The sequence below is a fragment of the Diuraphis noxia genome, unplaced genomic scaffold (assembly GCF_037042655.1).
Source record: "Diuraphis noxia isolate RWA-SAM2 unplaced genomic scaffold, SU_Dnox_SAM2 contig0005, whole genome shotgun sequence".
NCBI classification, from domain to species: Eukaryota; Metazoa; Arthropoda; class Insecta; order Hemiptera; family Aphididae; genus Diuraphis; species Diuraphis noxia.
This window is the reverse complement of record NW_028301715.1, coordinates 49,489,051-49,502,257: the sequence shown is the minus strand read 5'-3', so window position 1 is coordinate 49,502,257 and position 13,207 is coordinate 49,489,051. Positions and strand designations below refer to the sequence as shown.

The 13,207-nt window shown below is 25.3% G+C and overlaps 1 protein-coding gene across 7 annotated transcripts in view; it reads left to right on the top strand.

Moving 5' to 3' along the window:
• The first annotated feature begins 5,263 nt into the window (after window positions 1-5,263).
• The window catches only part of Dscam2 (Down syndrome cell adhesion molecule 2), a 146,153-nt gene continuing 138,209 nt past the window's right edge, over window positions 5,264-13,207 (top strand). For 6 of the 7 annotated variants that reach the window (XM_089228516.1, XM_089228515.1, XM_089228514.1 and 3 more), the window contains exon 1: window positions 5,264-5,373. In XM_089228516.1, coding sequence (XP_089084642.1) covers window positions 5,319-5,373 — 55 coding nt within the window. In that variant the 5' untranslated portion in view covers window positions 5,264-5,318. The remainder of the gene's footprint in view (window positions 5,374-13,207) is intronic. The other variant, XM_089228518.1, reaches the window with a different exon arrangement.

Here is a 13,207-nt window from a genome sequence, read left to right as displayed (position 1 = left end):
CAACCTAACTATAGAATATGTGTATGCAGATTGGATTATAAGGTGTACACTATATACATTTTCATATCTAAAATATTATCATAGACGATTTAGTTTATTCAATTTTATCGTAATAATTTGATTTTTCATCATAAATACATTTTAACATTCTAATACAATTCTCTCTGAACAAATCCACAATGCACATTGCACACACATACATATACATATATTTTTAATATTCATTTTTTATCGATTTAAAGAAAATTACAATTTAATTTGTTTTTCACATTCCATAAAAATATAAACTATACGCATTGAATTTGATAAAAGGAAATTTGCCATTAATTATATATTTATTTTATTTATTTCCCGTGAAATACCTACTTTACTTCGAATTTTCGCCATCCCAATGCAGAAGCAACTTACTAAGATACATCTATAATTCTTTCTCCACTTATTTTATCCCAATTCATTTCCAACGTAAATCCTATCGACATATTATATAGTTCTTTAAAATATTAAATATATGTTATACTTGATCTAGGCCTCAAATACTCAGACCATTTTTAAAATGTTTACTATTGAATATTGATAGATTGATATTAATTTCTAACATCATCAAATCATCACAGCCCCATTTATTTCAAACCCATTATCATAGGCCTATTATCCTTAGTATATAAACATGAGTATTTAAGTTAAAAAAATTTTAATTTTGAGACGTCAACCTTTTCAGAAAAAAAATAATAAGATCATAGAATAGTTGTATAAAAATTGTTCTGTACATGTTTTTTAGTTTATTGAAATATCAAAAATAATTCTTATTATTTATTTAAAAATATTTAACGGTTACAAATGTTATCAGAAATTTATTCAACAGTAAAAAATAAAAATGATAATATGTAATTATCATTAGAACAGAATAAATTTAAGAAATAAATTATTATTTTATATAAACATTATGATAACTGAGAAACTATTTGTTTCAAAAATAGAAGTTAGTGTCGTTACACTCGTGATCTATAGGAAACTCCTTTAGTAGGTTATACAAAAAATTTCAATATTTTGAATATACGATCTTTAAATAAGTAAGTTATTTAAAAATTTCATTAATTAAAATTTGAATAGGTCAATCGAAGAGATTAAAAAATGGGAATTGGTGAGTAACCATGTATACATCGAGGTAGGTTAGGTTACAAGCGCACGATCGCCATTTTACGATTGAAAATCATTGTAAATAAAATAAATATTATTTACGACATTATGTTTATCATATTCATATAGAATCGTTTACATCCACTAACGACAGTGGAAAGTACTATGGAAATACGAGCTTAAAACATATATTATTTTCAATTGTTATACCTAAATATATAGTCCACCCTGTCACGCTGTCACCCATATGGCCATCTTATTTCTATGGGTTTAGTTTTTATTAAACGTATTCCAAGGTCCTAACCTAACATAATCGAGAAACCAATATGTGCCAAACGAAATTGTTTGCTTAGTTTAACAATTCAAATGATTTCAAACATTTGCAACATTGTTGAAGCAAACCACTTTGAACGATCAAAAAGCTTATACAGTTAAGTAAGTGAAAACTTTCGTTATAAGCTAATAAAATATTTTATCAAAATATGTTATAATATAATTTAGAATTTAATAAAGAAGCATTTAGGTGTCAATTCTTTTATTACATAAAATTATCAAACTTTTTAAACTTTAAATTGAAAAAACTTTTTTGTCGATTGCGTATAGCTTGTAATTGTTGTTAACTTGTAAAATATGTCCCCCAAAATGCATTAACCATCTACAAAATTTTAACCTTTTAAAATCTATTTAGGTCGAGGGCTGAGGCCTCTATTTGTTATACAAATAGACACGCGTGAATCTCGTTTGGTTTTTATTTATTTATTTTTAAACACATTAAACAGAAAAAAAAATGGAGAAAAGTTTCATAGTGTTGTTCACGTATATTAATCGAAAATTGATTACATACCTATGCAACGTTTGCAATAGACAATATAGTAAAAGCTCAATTTTTCTAATCTCCTGTGTGTTTTCAGGAATACAGTAGTGAAAAACCGCAGTATACATTTCAAACAAAGAAACTTAATCTTAACTAGATTCGGGTAAACCGATCTTAACTTTTGGAATAGTTTTTCAAATTGAATTATTTACCACGGCATACAAATTTAAGCTCACGCCAAAGTTACTAGTGATACTCTCGTATCTCGTTAAAAAAAACCTGAAGAAGTCGCTTTGCTGTTTAATCAAGTGTATAATGGTGTACCTTGTAATTGAGTAATCATTAATAAGTATCGATGATAATATTTAGAGAATCACTTTGTATTAGAATGCAAATTTGTAAATTTCAAATGAAATTTTAGTTCAATCGCGACTTTATGTTTTATCATCAATAATGTTTTAAAAAACTAGTTAAAAAATTCTATAACCTAATAATGACATAATGTGCGAATTGTATGAAAATTATCATCGATCACATATTTATTGATTAATGATATAACTTTTATAGGTATCAATATAACACTTTTATTTATGTTGTGCTAAATGTGCAGCTGTACTGCTGAAGTTTTCTATTACAATATTATTGTCACTGACATAAAGGTGCGGATTTGGTGTAGTGAAAGACAAAAAGGCAGAATTGCGATTGGCTTGAGATTGAGAGAACGAAGCGTTTACGCGCTTGACGACGAACTTTCACCATAACCACGGTTCATACCAGGAATAATAGTGTGTAAAAACAAAACTGCATAATGAACGAATACACCTATATGTACACAATAGGTAATACTAAAGTGATGGGGAAAATCAACGAGTGTTGATCTGATCACGATTGTTGGGGATCGGTAGCTTTCAAATGTCAAAAATAAATACATACCTGTTAACCATTATGTGAGGTCATCATGTTAAACGAATTCGCATCGAATTACATTATTTGTATATAGGTCATCATAACTTAGATCATCAGTATTCAAGCATAAGCGATTTTTAGAAGAGCTTGGAACTTGTATTAAATATGTTTTGATAAATTATATTTTATATCTTGTAGTCGCAACCTGCAATCTATTATAATATTATGGTTAATCGATTTGAATAAGAATAGTATTGAAATATAACATTATATAAGAATTATTTTATTACATTAAGTTCGTGATATTTTTTAAAATGTTCTAATTAGGTATTTAAATTAAATTGACCTACATACACACATATATATATATAGATTGTACTGTATATACGAACACACGTTATTAATAATAAACTGAAAATTGTCAACAAATTCTGAGTACAAAGTATTATGTAATCCTCTTTGCAGTGCACATAATACGTAATATTATTATGTAGGTACGTTGATATTATTTAGATTTTGGCTTTCACACCCGATTTACTGAACTCCTGATTAACTTTTAGCTACCTTACGCCACTGTTCATTATAAACACCCTTTTATGTACATAACGCACATATTTTAAGAGCACGCAAATTTAATTGTATCACAACAAATGTATTACACATTTACACGTAATTATTTATAAATAAATTCTAAAATATAATTTCATTTGGTACTTTAATTAGTGGAATGTAATGCTATTGCTGACATCGATAACAAGCTGGGTGACAAATAATTTGCTTTACTTTATTTCTCGAGAATAACACCCTTACTATTACATTTGTCATATATAGATATAGGTTCTCACATTTAGGTTTTGAGCACAAAAATCATTCTAAAAAAAATCAAATAAATAGTCTTATAAATTTCATACCTAAGTACTGATTTATTCATACAAGAGTGGTAATCATTTAAGATTCAATATTATTCCTCCTTAAGCTTAACAATTTTAGAATATAAGTTTCATGTCATATTTATAGTTAGGTTTATTATTTTAATTTGTTTCAGGACTAAAATTTATTTTTAATTGACCTATCGCAGTTCGATCATTACAAGTGTTTAAGAGTATTAGAGACGTGCTTTGGAAAAAAAGTCTCATTTGTAATATAACTACATAACTTATAGTGCTTTATTTAAGTTACAGTCATTATCAAATGTTGAGTTAATATTGTTTTGGGTACCTACGCAGACATATTCATGATAACATTTTAGATGAATAAACGTAATAATAGAACCATAAGTGAAACCTCAGTAAATCAATTTTCTAACAATATATTTTTTATCTATAGGTACTTACAGCTACATTATTACTATTATTAATCTTAATTACGTTGAATATCATTTAGTTTTTAATAAAAGAATAATTACAATGTAAATTTATTCAATTTAATTGAAAAATACGTATATTTTTTTACTTGTTTCTACCCACCTAATAATTTAAATTTTGCTTTTAAAGAGAACAATTAATTGATATTCATAATATGCATGGTACTCGAAAAAAAGTGGAACTTTGTATTATGCTAATAAAAATATATCCATAGTTGAAAAATCTGGCGAAGAAAATAACTGAATTCAATAAATTTGATTTCGATGTTCAACAATTTTGAAACAAATTCTTAAAAATTGTTTCAAGCATTTTACCCACGTGCGTATTAAAAAAAAATTAAGTGTAAGTAAAATTCTACAAAAAATTATTTTCTGCTTACAGTAATAATTCGATCTCAATATCTAAACTTATCTGAACATTTTAAAAATGTATTGTTTAATTATATGATTCCAATTTGAGGGCCCAGGTTTTCGTATAATACTGGTAAAAATTCGGCATGGATACTGTTTTATTTTCAGTTCGTATTGAATATATTTTGTTAAAGTAGTATTGTATTATTAAATTTAGTTCTGCACGTTAGGCCTGAAGCATTTATTCTTTAAACAAAAGATAGATACTACATGGGTAACTGGCAACTGCAGGTAAGATTAATATTGCAGCCAAACTGCCAAATTCTTAACACAAATAAATACTGTTTCAGAGGTCCATCCAGTCTAAATCAAATTGAAAAAAAACATATCATCTTATAATGTTATATCCGTGGAAAAACGCGGATTTCGCGTGAACTTTTATGTTTGCTTTTTGTCAAATTATGATATTTGATCATCACGTATTTATAAAATTAAAAAAGCCTTACAACATAGGGATTTGTTATAATATTTTTTTTCGGAAGTCGTTATGTAGTGGCGAGTCTTAAAGAAATATATTAGAAAAAGGCGGTTTTTTTTTTGACGCGTAAAAAACACTTGCAATGTTACACACACGTTATAGGGGGCATTTTACTGGGCGGTCGTTTGCCGGAGTGTATTAAGCCTGGTCAGGGGTGTCGGCGCAGTCGCCGGATATCGTCAGTATCGGTTAGACGCGCAACCCTCGACATGTTTCACCGGCTCGGCGTGACTTTTGTTTTCGTCGTGCACATTTTTTTACCCGGTAAGAACTTTTTTAAAAGCCGAGTAATATTTATTTTATAATTTATTGTTTTTTTTTTTCAAATCTTTTTGATTTAATTTTTGTGTATGAAGATGTTCACCATGTAGAGGTTGGAAAATCTATCTGTATTCAGACGAAAATAAAAATATTTGTGTTTTAGATGTATTGAAATATTAAATTTAAATTTTGTACTAGCTACAAGCAATAAGATTATTCTTTAATGTTGTGCATTTTAATTTTACAAAATGTCCGTACAGTGTACTAACTACACACATATTATATGATAACAATAAACCTGTATAAATGCGTTTCGTATAACGTCTTACATTACGTATGGTGGCACTATTTAATATTACTAAAGTCACAAATTTTAAAATTATTAATTAGACATTTTTATTCGGAGTTTTAATTAAAAAGAAAATTAAATATCAAACAAATATTTAAGTATAATAATATAATAATATAATAATAATTATTATTATAATATTACAATATTTACGTAGGTACCTACTCAGCTAGTTTTTAATAAACCAATTGTGTATTAATTATAACAACTTATTGAAATTAAATATGAATAATTTCGTTGGCATACCAATAGATACATTTAATTTCATAAAGTTTAATTTATTTATTGTTGGTTATTTTTTATTTTCTAGAAAGAATTTTTAAATTTGTATAATTTTTTAATATTTTGTAAATTAAATCTCTGTATATTTTGATTAATATATTAATAAATTATATAAAAATAGGCGTATGAAAGAGAACTTAAATCTGTGTACAGAAGATACCCATAAATAAGGTTTTCTTAACAATAATTAAAACTATAAATTAAATATTTTTTTCTGGGATTTCTACATTATATTTCGCTTAATATACGTAATTTTAAATGATTGAGTACATTAATTTTGAAAGTACTAATAAGGTATGCGGTACATATTCTGTGACTCTGTGTTACCTATATGTAATATTTCTTTGTATTAGGTAAATATTTTTTCTGCGATACATTTTATCGTAGAGTGATTTATCCCCCGATCAGAAAGTGTTTGAAGACATTCATATTTATTTGCAAGTTCTACACTGTCATATAATAAAATTCAGTATTATCGATACTTCGAAATAGTAAATATAGCTACGACAAATTAACAAAGTTGATAATAAATACTCTTAGGTAATATTTAAATTGCATGTTATAATATAATGTATTTGTATATGAAATATGGTTTATTTTTCAGAGATTTAAAAGTATTTTAATAGTGTCACAAGACTTGATTATTAAAAAAATCCACGATTTGTTAAGCAAATTAATTTTAACTGCTCAAGAAAAATTAACAATTGAGGTATTATATTAATAACATAATCCGTTCAAACTGATTAAGGCGTTATAAGTACACTTTTTACATAAAACATTTAGGCATCTATTGATCTATTACTAAATTTAAAATAAATTAAAACCTATATTGAACACAGTATATATTGCTTATATGTTGTTGAATAAATCGTAAATCCTACACTCACTGTTGACAATAATATATTATTTGTATAGACTTATAGCAGGTATCTGTTTATTTATAAAGGACCTTTCTATCATCGTGACCTAAGGTTAGTGTTTGTGTTGTACTGTTGTCTTAACATTGTTCCCCAATGACCAATATGCTATTTTATGATTCCGAACCACATTGAAAATATCTTGTATTTTTAAATTTTTAATACCGCTCTTAAGTTTATGTGCGTGACATATTTTTATAACTTCTCAAATAAATAATGTTTTATTGGTTTGAAAGAAACCATACCCATATAAATCTTCACATATTATAATAAAACGCTATTTATGAATTCAAAAGGAAATATGCAAATAACAATTTATAGAAATCTAAACCATTTTTAATTAGTTATTTAACTGGGAAATCTCTTAACTAACATTTGTATCTTGAATAAAATGAATAAAAATTAGTACGCATCATACTTATAATTACACAGATATTATACAATATGGATAATGGATATTGTTAAAACTAAAATTATAGCCATTATTTTAAAATATTACATTAAATTGTACAAAAATGCAATGAAATATATTATATTATGTTTATGAGATTTAATAATTAATATAAATAGAACATGACATAATATTTTACCAAAATCATCATGAAATAACTAAACACAATATGATTTTAATGATAACTTGCAGCAGTTAATATAGAAATGAAAATATTAAATTAATAACATAATACAATGTTATTAATTATTATACAGAGTGATATAACAGAGATATCTGATAAAAAAGAAATATGCTAATATGCTAATTAAATGTATGAAAAAAATTGTTAATATTAGGTATAACTTAAGAAATATACTCATGTCAGCAAATTCTTAAAAATCATATTTTTAAAAATTATTACGTTCCAAATTAATTTAAGCTAAGAAATATTTAATTTTAAAAAATTCTAAAAAATATGCTATTTGACTTAGATAAATCTTTTTACCATCAACATTTTTCTTATAATCAGATTCATAAATAGACTATTTTGAGTTTATCGAAAAAAATTTTTATTTTCAATACTAAAAAATAAACAAAAAAATTAATCATACATGTACCTAGCACTAGGGTCTCTATAGCAATTTTATTATTCTAACAATCTTTCAGTAAACTCTAGACTGTTGATTAGAAACTAGATTGTATTTATATATAATACAATAACTTGGTGGTTATACCTAAAACAAATTGAAGAAAAAACACAGTGTCCTATTTGAATATTATTTGTAACTTAAGTCTGTTTATCACATAAACTATTTTTATTTTTTTATTTAATAAGTTTGATGTTGAATTATTGAACATAATATACGATTAAATATAAAATAATAATTTTAACTTTTAACTGCATATTAAACATTTTCATTACTGTTAGTAAGTAGGTATTTGAATGTAAATTCTATGCCAATTATTAATAGCCAAAAGCTTACTGCTTAACATTTATTTTAATAAGAAATACGCATCTTAATTATTTATCATGACGTGCTGGTGCCGCATGATATAAAATTGCATTTTAAATTAATTTAAAACACAATCAGTTCAAACTTTATATTAGTTAAGTAATTAAGTTTGACAAATATGTTTATATTGAATATTTATGAAACTATTTAAGTCTAATGTTTAATTTATATTTAAATATAATAAATGTTATTGAACCAGTAATCATCGTCGACATTTAAACAAACGAAAAAATAAATCAATGAAGGTTTATATATATGAACAACACAAACATTATTATACGTTTATCAACACTAAATAACTTTAAATTAAACATTTAATAATTAGGCACAAGTATGCAAGTACGACGCCATTCATACTTAAACATAATATTACCAAGCTTCATCAGCCTTCAAAAAACTTAATACTGTTAAATATGCGTTTTTATCAGGATGCACACAACTATTACTAAATAATGTCATAATTCTTTATATCCCAAGTTAAAACTAATTATATACTTCACAATAATAAGTGTACATAAATGCATCATTGTTAATTAAATATTCAACAGCGTTTATTTTTTTGTATTATATAAAATAATATTATAAAATAAAATATTCTTGTGTATTATAATGTTGTATAATCACATTTTTAAACAAATAAAGTAATTATTATTCAACTTAAAATACAAGTATGCACATATTACAATAATACATTGGCAGAATTCTAGGATATCAATAAATTCCAAATAAATCGAAAAAAAAGCTCAAATAGTATCATTGTAGAGAATAAATTTAGAATTGCTTCAATAATAATATATTATGAGGAATCCAAGTTAACTGTCATCAATCAGTCATTTTTAGTTAGCTACCAAAGTCAATCCAACCAAGATTTATAACAATATGTCATCAATAACGTGGTTATATACGGGGTGATCCATTTAAGTGGGTATATTATATACACTAATTATTTAGAAAAGTATTAACTTTTAGGTTTATGTTTTTCTAAAACTGTATAATATTCTAATTTTTTTCACCCTTTTCACCCTTATATTTATTGGTGAAACAACTATCAACTTTTCATTTTCAAATGTTAACTTATAATTAAAATATCATGAATTAATAAAACCATTTTTTTTATGAATTTACATGTTAAAAACTTAAACAGATCACCCGATATATCTACTTATGTGTTATTATGATTAAAATTAAAATTATGTGAAATCAGCTTAAAATTATTTGGTAAATTAAATAGAGTTCTGCTTCTTGAGTGAACAATACTTTTACCATAATGCTTCTGGTATCGTATCATGTTCAGAAATATAATGTATCACAAGATTATTTACAAATAATAAACTGATATCTCCTTCTATACATATTATAACTGGAGATATATTTTTAATAACATATTTGGAAAAAAATTACATGTTGGTAGACGAATTAAAATTCACCGTTAGTGTTAGTTGTTATTATATAAACTATATTATAACTAGACGAGTCTTCTAAATAAATATATGTAAACGATGTTTATAATTATTGTGTTGTGTGTTGAAGGATTATTGTTAAAAATATATATCAAATAATAATAATTTACAGTAGGGGAATAGTTATGTTTTTTTTAATGAACTGATATTTTTCTTGTTCGTTGTTAAGTTCACTATTCGTTTTTAAATTGCATCGCGTCAACTGCATCCCACTACGCCCCTTACTCGGATTCATATTGGAGCGAAAGTTTAATTTGAACGTCGTCGACCCTCGACAGATTAAAAACCACTCCTACATCCCCAATGACCATTTACTAGAAGACCATCGTTCTTTCACCGAGGAAATTTTCATTCGATTCTCTGGATTATTTTACACGGTAAACTTTTCCGTTTACTTTTTTCTTTTAATTTTACAATCCTGAATGTGCTTTATTTTTTTTTATTTACATTTATCCTGTTCTCTTCTAATTTTATCCTGTTAAATTTCTACTGCTTTTGAAACTTTACTCTTCTTCATTGGTTGTAAAATAAGGAAGAAGAAAAAATAAGACTTGTGGTTATATAGTCACAGTAAACTATTATTTAATTACTGTACACCCGCGGAAATAAATCAAAAAATATATTCTGAAAACATTTGCAACTGTTATTAGCGTCTCTTGCACGAGTTTCAACGTGGTTTGTTTTTTATGGGTTTCATTACAACTTGTTAAGAAAAAAAACATACTTTAACAAATTACTTTTAGAGTGCCGCTAATTTGAGTAACGTGTAACAGCATAACTTACATGTATTACTTATATTTATACAAAACAATATTTCTGAAAAGTCTAAAGAACATCGTTTTTAATATCTATAAAAATAAATAGTTACGACATAAGTTTTGTAAAATAATCTTGACATAGTGTGGTCAACTCCATGTACTTTCTAAAAATAGTATTAGATTTTCTTAATATTATGCTAAGTTAAGCATTTTTATTTATATTATATACAACATCTAACACCTATAATTTATAAGTAATTACTAATATTTACATTCAAGTACCATCTAAATCAGAATATAATATTATATAATGATATAGTATAAAATGAGTAATTAAACGGCGTATTTAACATTACAAATTAAAAACAGCATACAATATTATGCATTTAGCTATAGCAATAGAAAATAAAATTGACGCAAGATATGTTTTAAAAACAGATACACATGCACATATTAGTATATATAAAAGTATTTAATCAAACTTATAAATTATAATTCAAATACGCTGTTGAAGTATTTAATTCAATAATGATTTTCAACAATGAAAAAAACTGTCTCTAAAATGATTATTTATTATATTATGATTATTTGTTTTAATTATCATAGAATAATTGTCAACAAAAATGTACAAAATATTAATACATTCTAAGCTAACATACAATTTATATTTGTTCCGTTCTAAAATTATTTCCGGAACAAAAATGAATTATTTGTTCTGTTGTAAAATCGTACAGTAATAAGTTCTTGTTTTGCACTCACATAATTTCCTTCAAAGTTATTAATTTAAGTTTAAATTTAATAAATACGTGAAATGATTTTTTAATTTTGAAATTAACAAAATTAAATGAAAAAAAAATCTTAGGTTTTACTTACCATTATTAGTAAACTCAAATTGAAATTGTAATTATATAATTCTTTTTTTATTATCTACCTAATATAGAAATATTAATAGCTGCCAGTTACGATAACTAGATTTTGTGTACAAAATCTGGTAAGATTGAAATAACTAATTAAATCTTATACAAAACCTTATTAAATAGTTAATAAACTATATTATTATTATAAACGTAACAAAAAAGTCAAAATCATGCATTAGTTGTGTGTATACGCTATTTTTAACATATAGATTTAGTGTGTCTATATACGTAGTATATATATAGTTTTAATTTAAACTGGTTATAGCCCAGGATGGTTACTAGGTAAATCATTACATACTGTGTTATACTTGTATACTGTCATCATATTTACTTATTGTGCTTAGTTAGTATAAATTGTAAATTTTCAAAATAAAAAAAAATTAAATAAAAAATAAAAAAATGTGTTATAAACTATAATATGATTCTCGAATTTTTAACCTAATGATTCCCTACTTTATTAAAATAAAATAAAATAAAGCTTGGCATAATATTATAATATATTACACTTAAAATATCTTCAGTAAAAATTCCGACGAACCATTTCCTAAGAGAAGGTTAAATAAAAAAAGACAATTTTAATATTAAATTAACGTGTTGTGTTGGAAACCACTTAAGTAGAAAGGGTTTCTCGGATTGTGTTTTATGCGATATGATGCAGTTCAATTATATTTTTCTGGAGTCCGTATTGATAATCATTCGAGAATAGTGTCTTTTAGAATGAGGATCTTAGAAAATTGTAAGAAGGGGTGAAACTGGTGAAGAAATTACTCATAAAGAGTATAAAGGGTAAAGGGAAAATGAGTCTATAAAGGGATACGGTGATAGCCAAACGGGGTAAAGGAGCTACAGACGAAGCAATTGAAAGCACAGAAGACAAAGTTTACAATGTGTCTACGGAGAACATAAAAGTGGAAGAGCAAAAAAAAAAGGTAAGGGCAAAATAAAAGGCAAGGGTGGGAAAAAAATAAAGGCGGTGCGGATAGTGGACACAAGTGTGTATGGGCTAGTGAAAACAAGGGAAACCCGAGGGCCTATTGAGTGCGTTGTATTATGTATGAAGAACGGAGAACAAAGGACGTTAATAAGAAAAAAAAAGAAGCGACAAGAGACGCGGTTTCGACAAAACTACGAAGTCGAATTCAAAAAAATAAAATAATAGAAATAAAGAAACTATGCTTAATGCGATATACATTTTGAAAATAATAGTGCGAATGGTTAAGGGTCTAATTCATGGTAAATTATTGCAACGAAATATATGATTTATAACGAACCATATGGGTGATAGGATTGTTGTTATATTTGTTATTTGGGTTGGAAAAATCCTGAAATATTTGTTTATTTAATATTACAATATTATTTATTACTTCAAATGATAACTGTTAATTAAGCTCAAGTACATTTAATAAGATTATAAAAGGTACTTATGCTATAACATAACTCTAATTAATAAATAATATTATGAACATATTCGAATATCTACCTTTCTAAAACATTTTTAACATGCATTTTATAAGCCTTTATTTTTTAAATTGAATATTTATGATGAGAAAAGATTTATTTTTATATGACTTCTTTGTGGATATAAATGTTAAAAGGAGAATATTTAATTTAACAAAAACTTATTAATTTATATAATACTACTAAAGTATACCTTTGTGTAAGAATATTTTTTTATCGCTGTCGAAATGATGATATAGAATTTTATTTA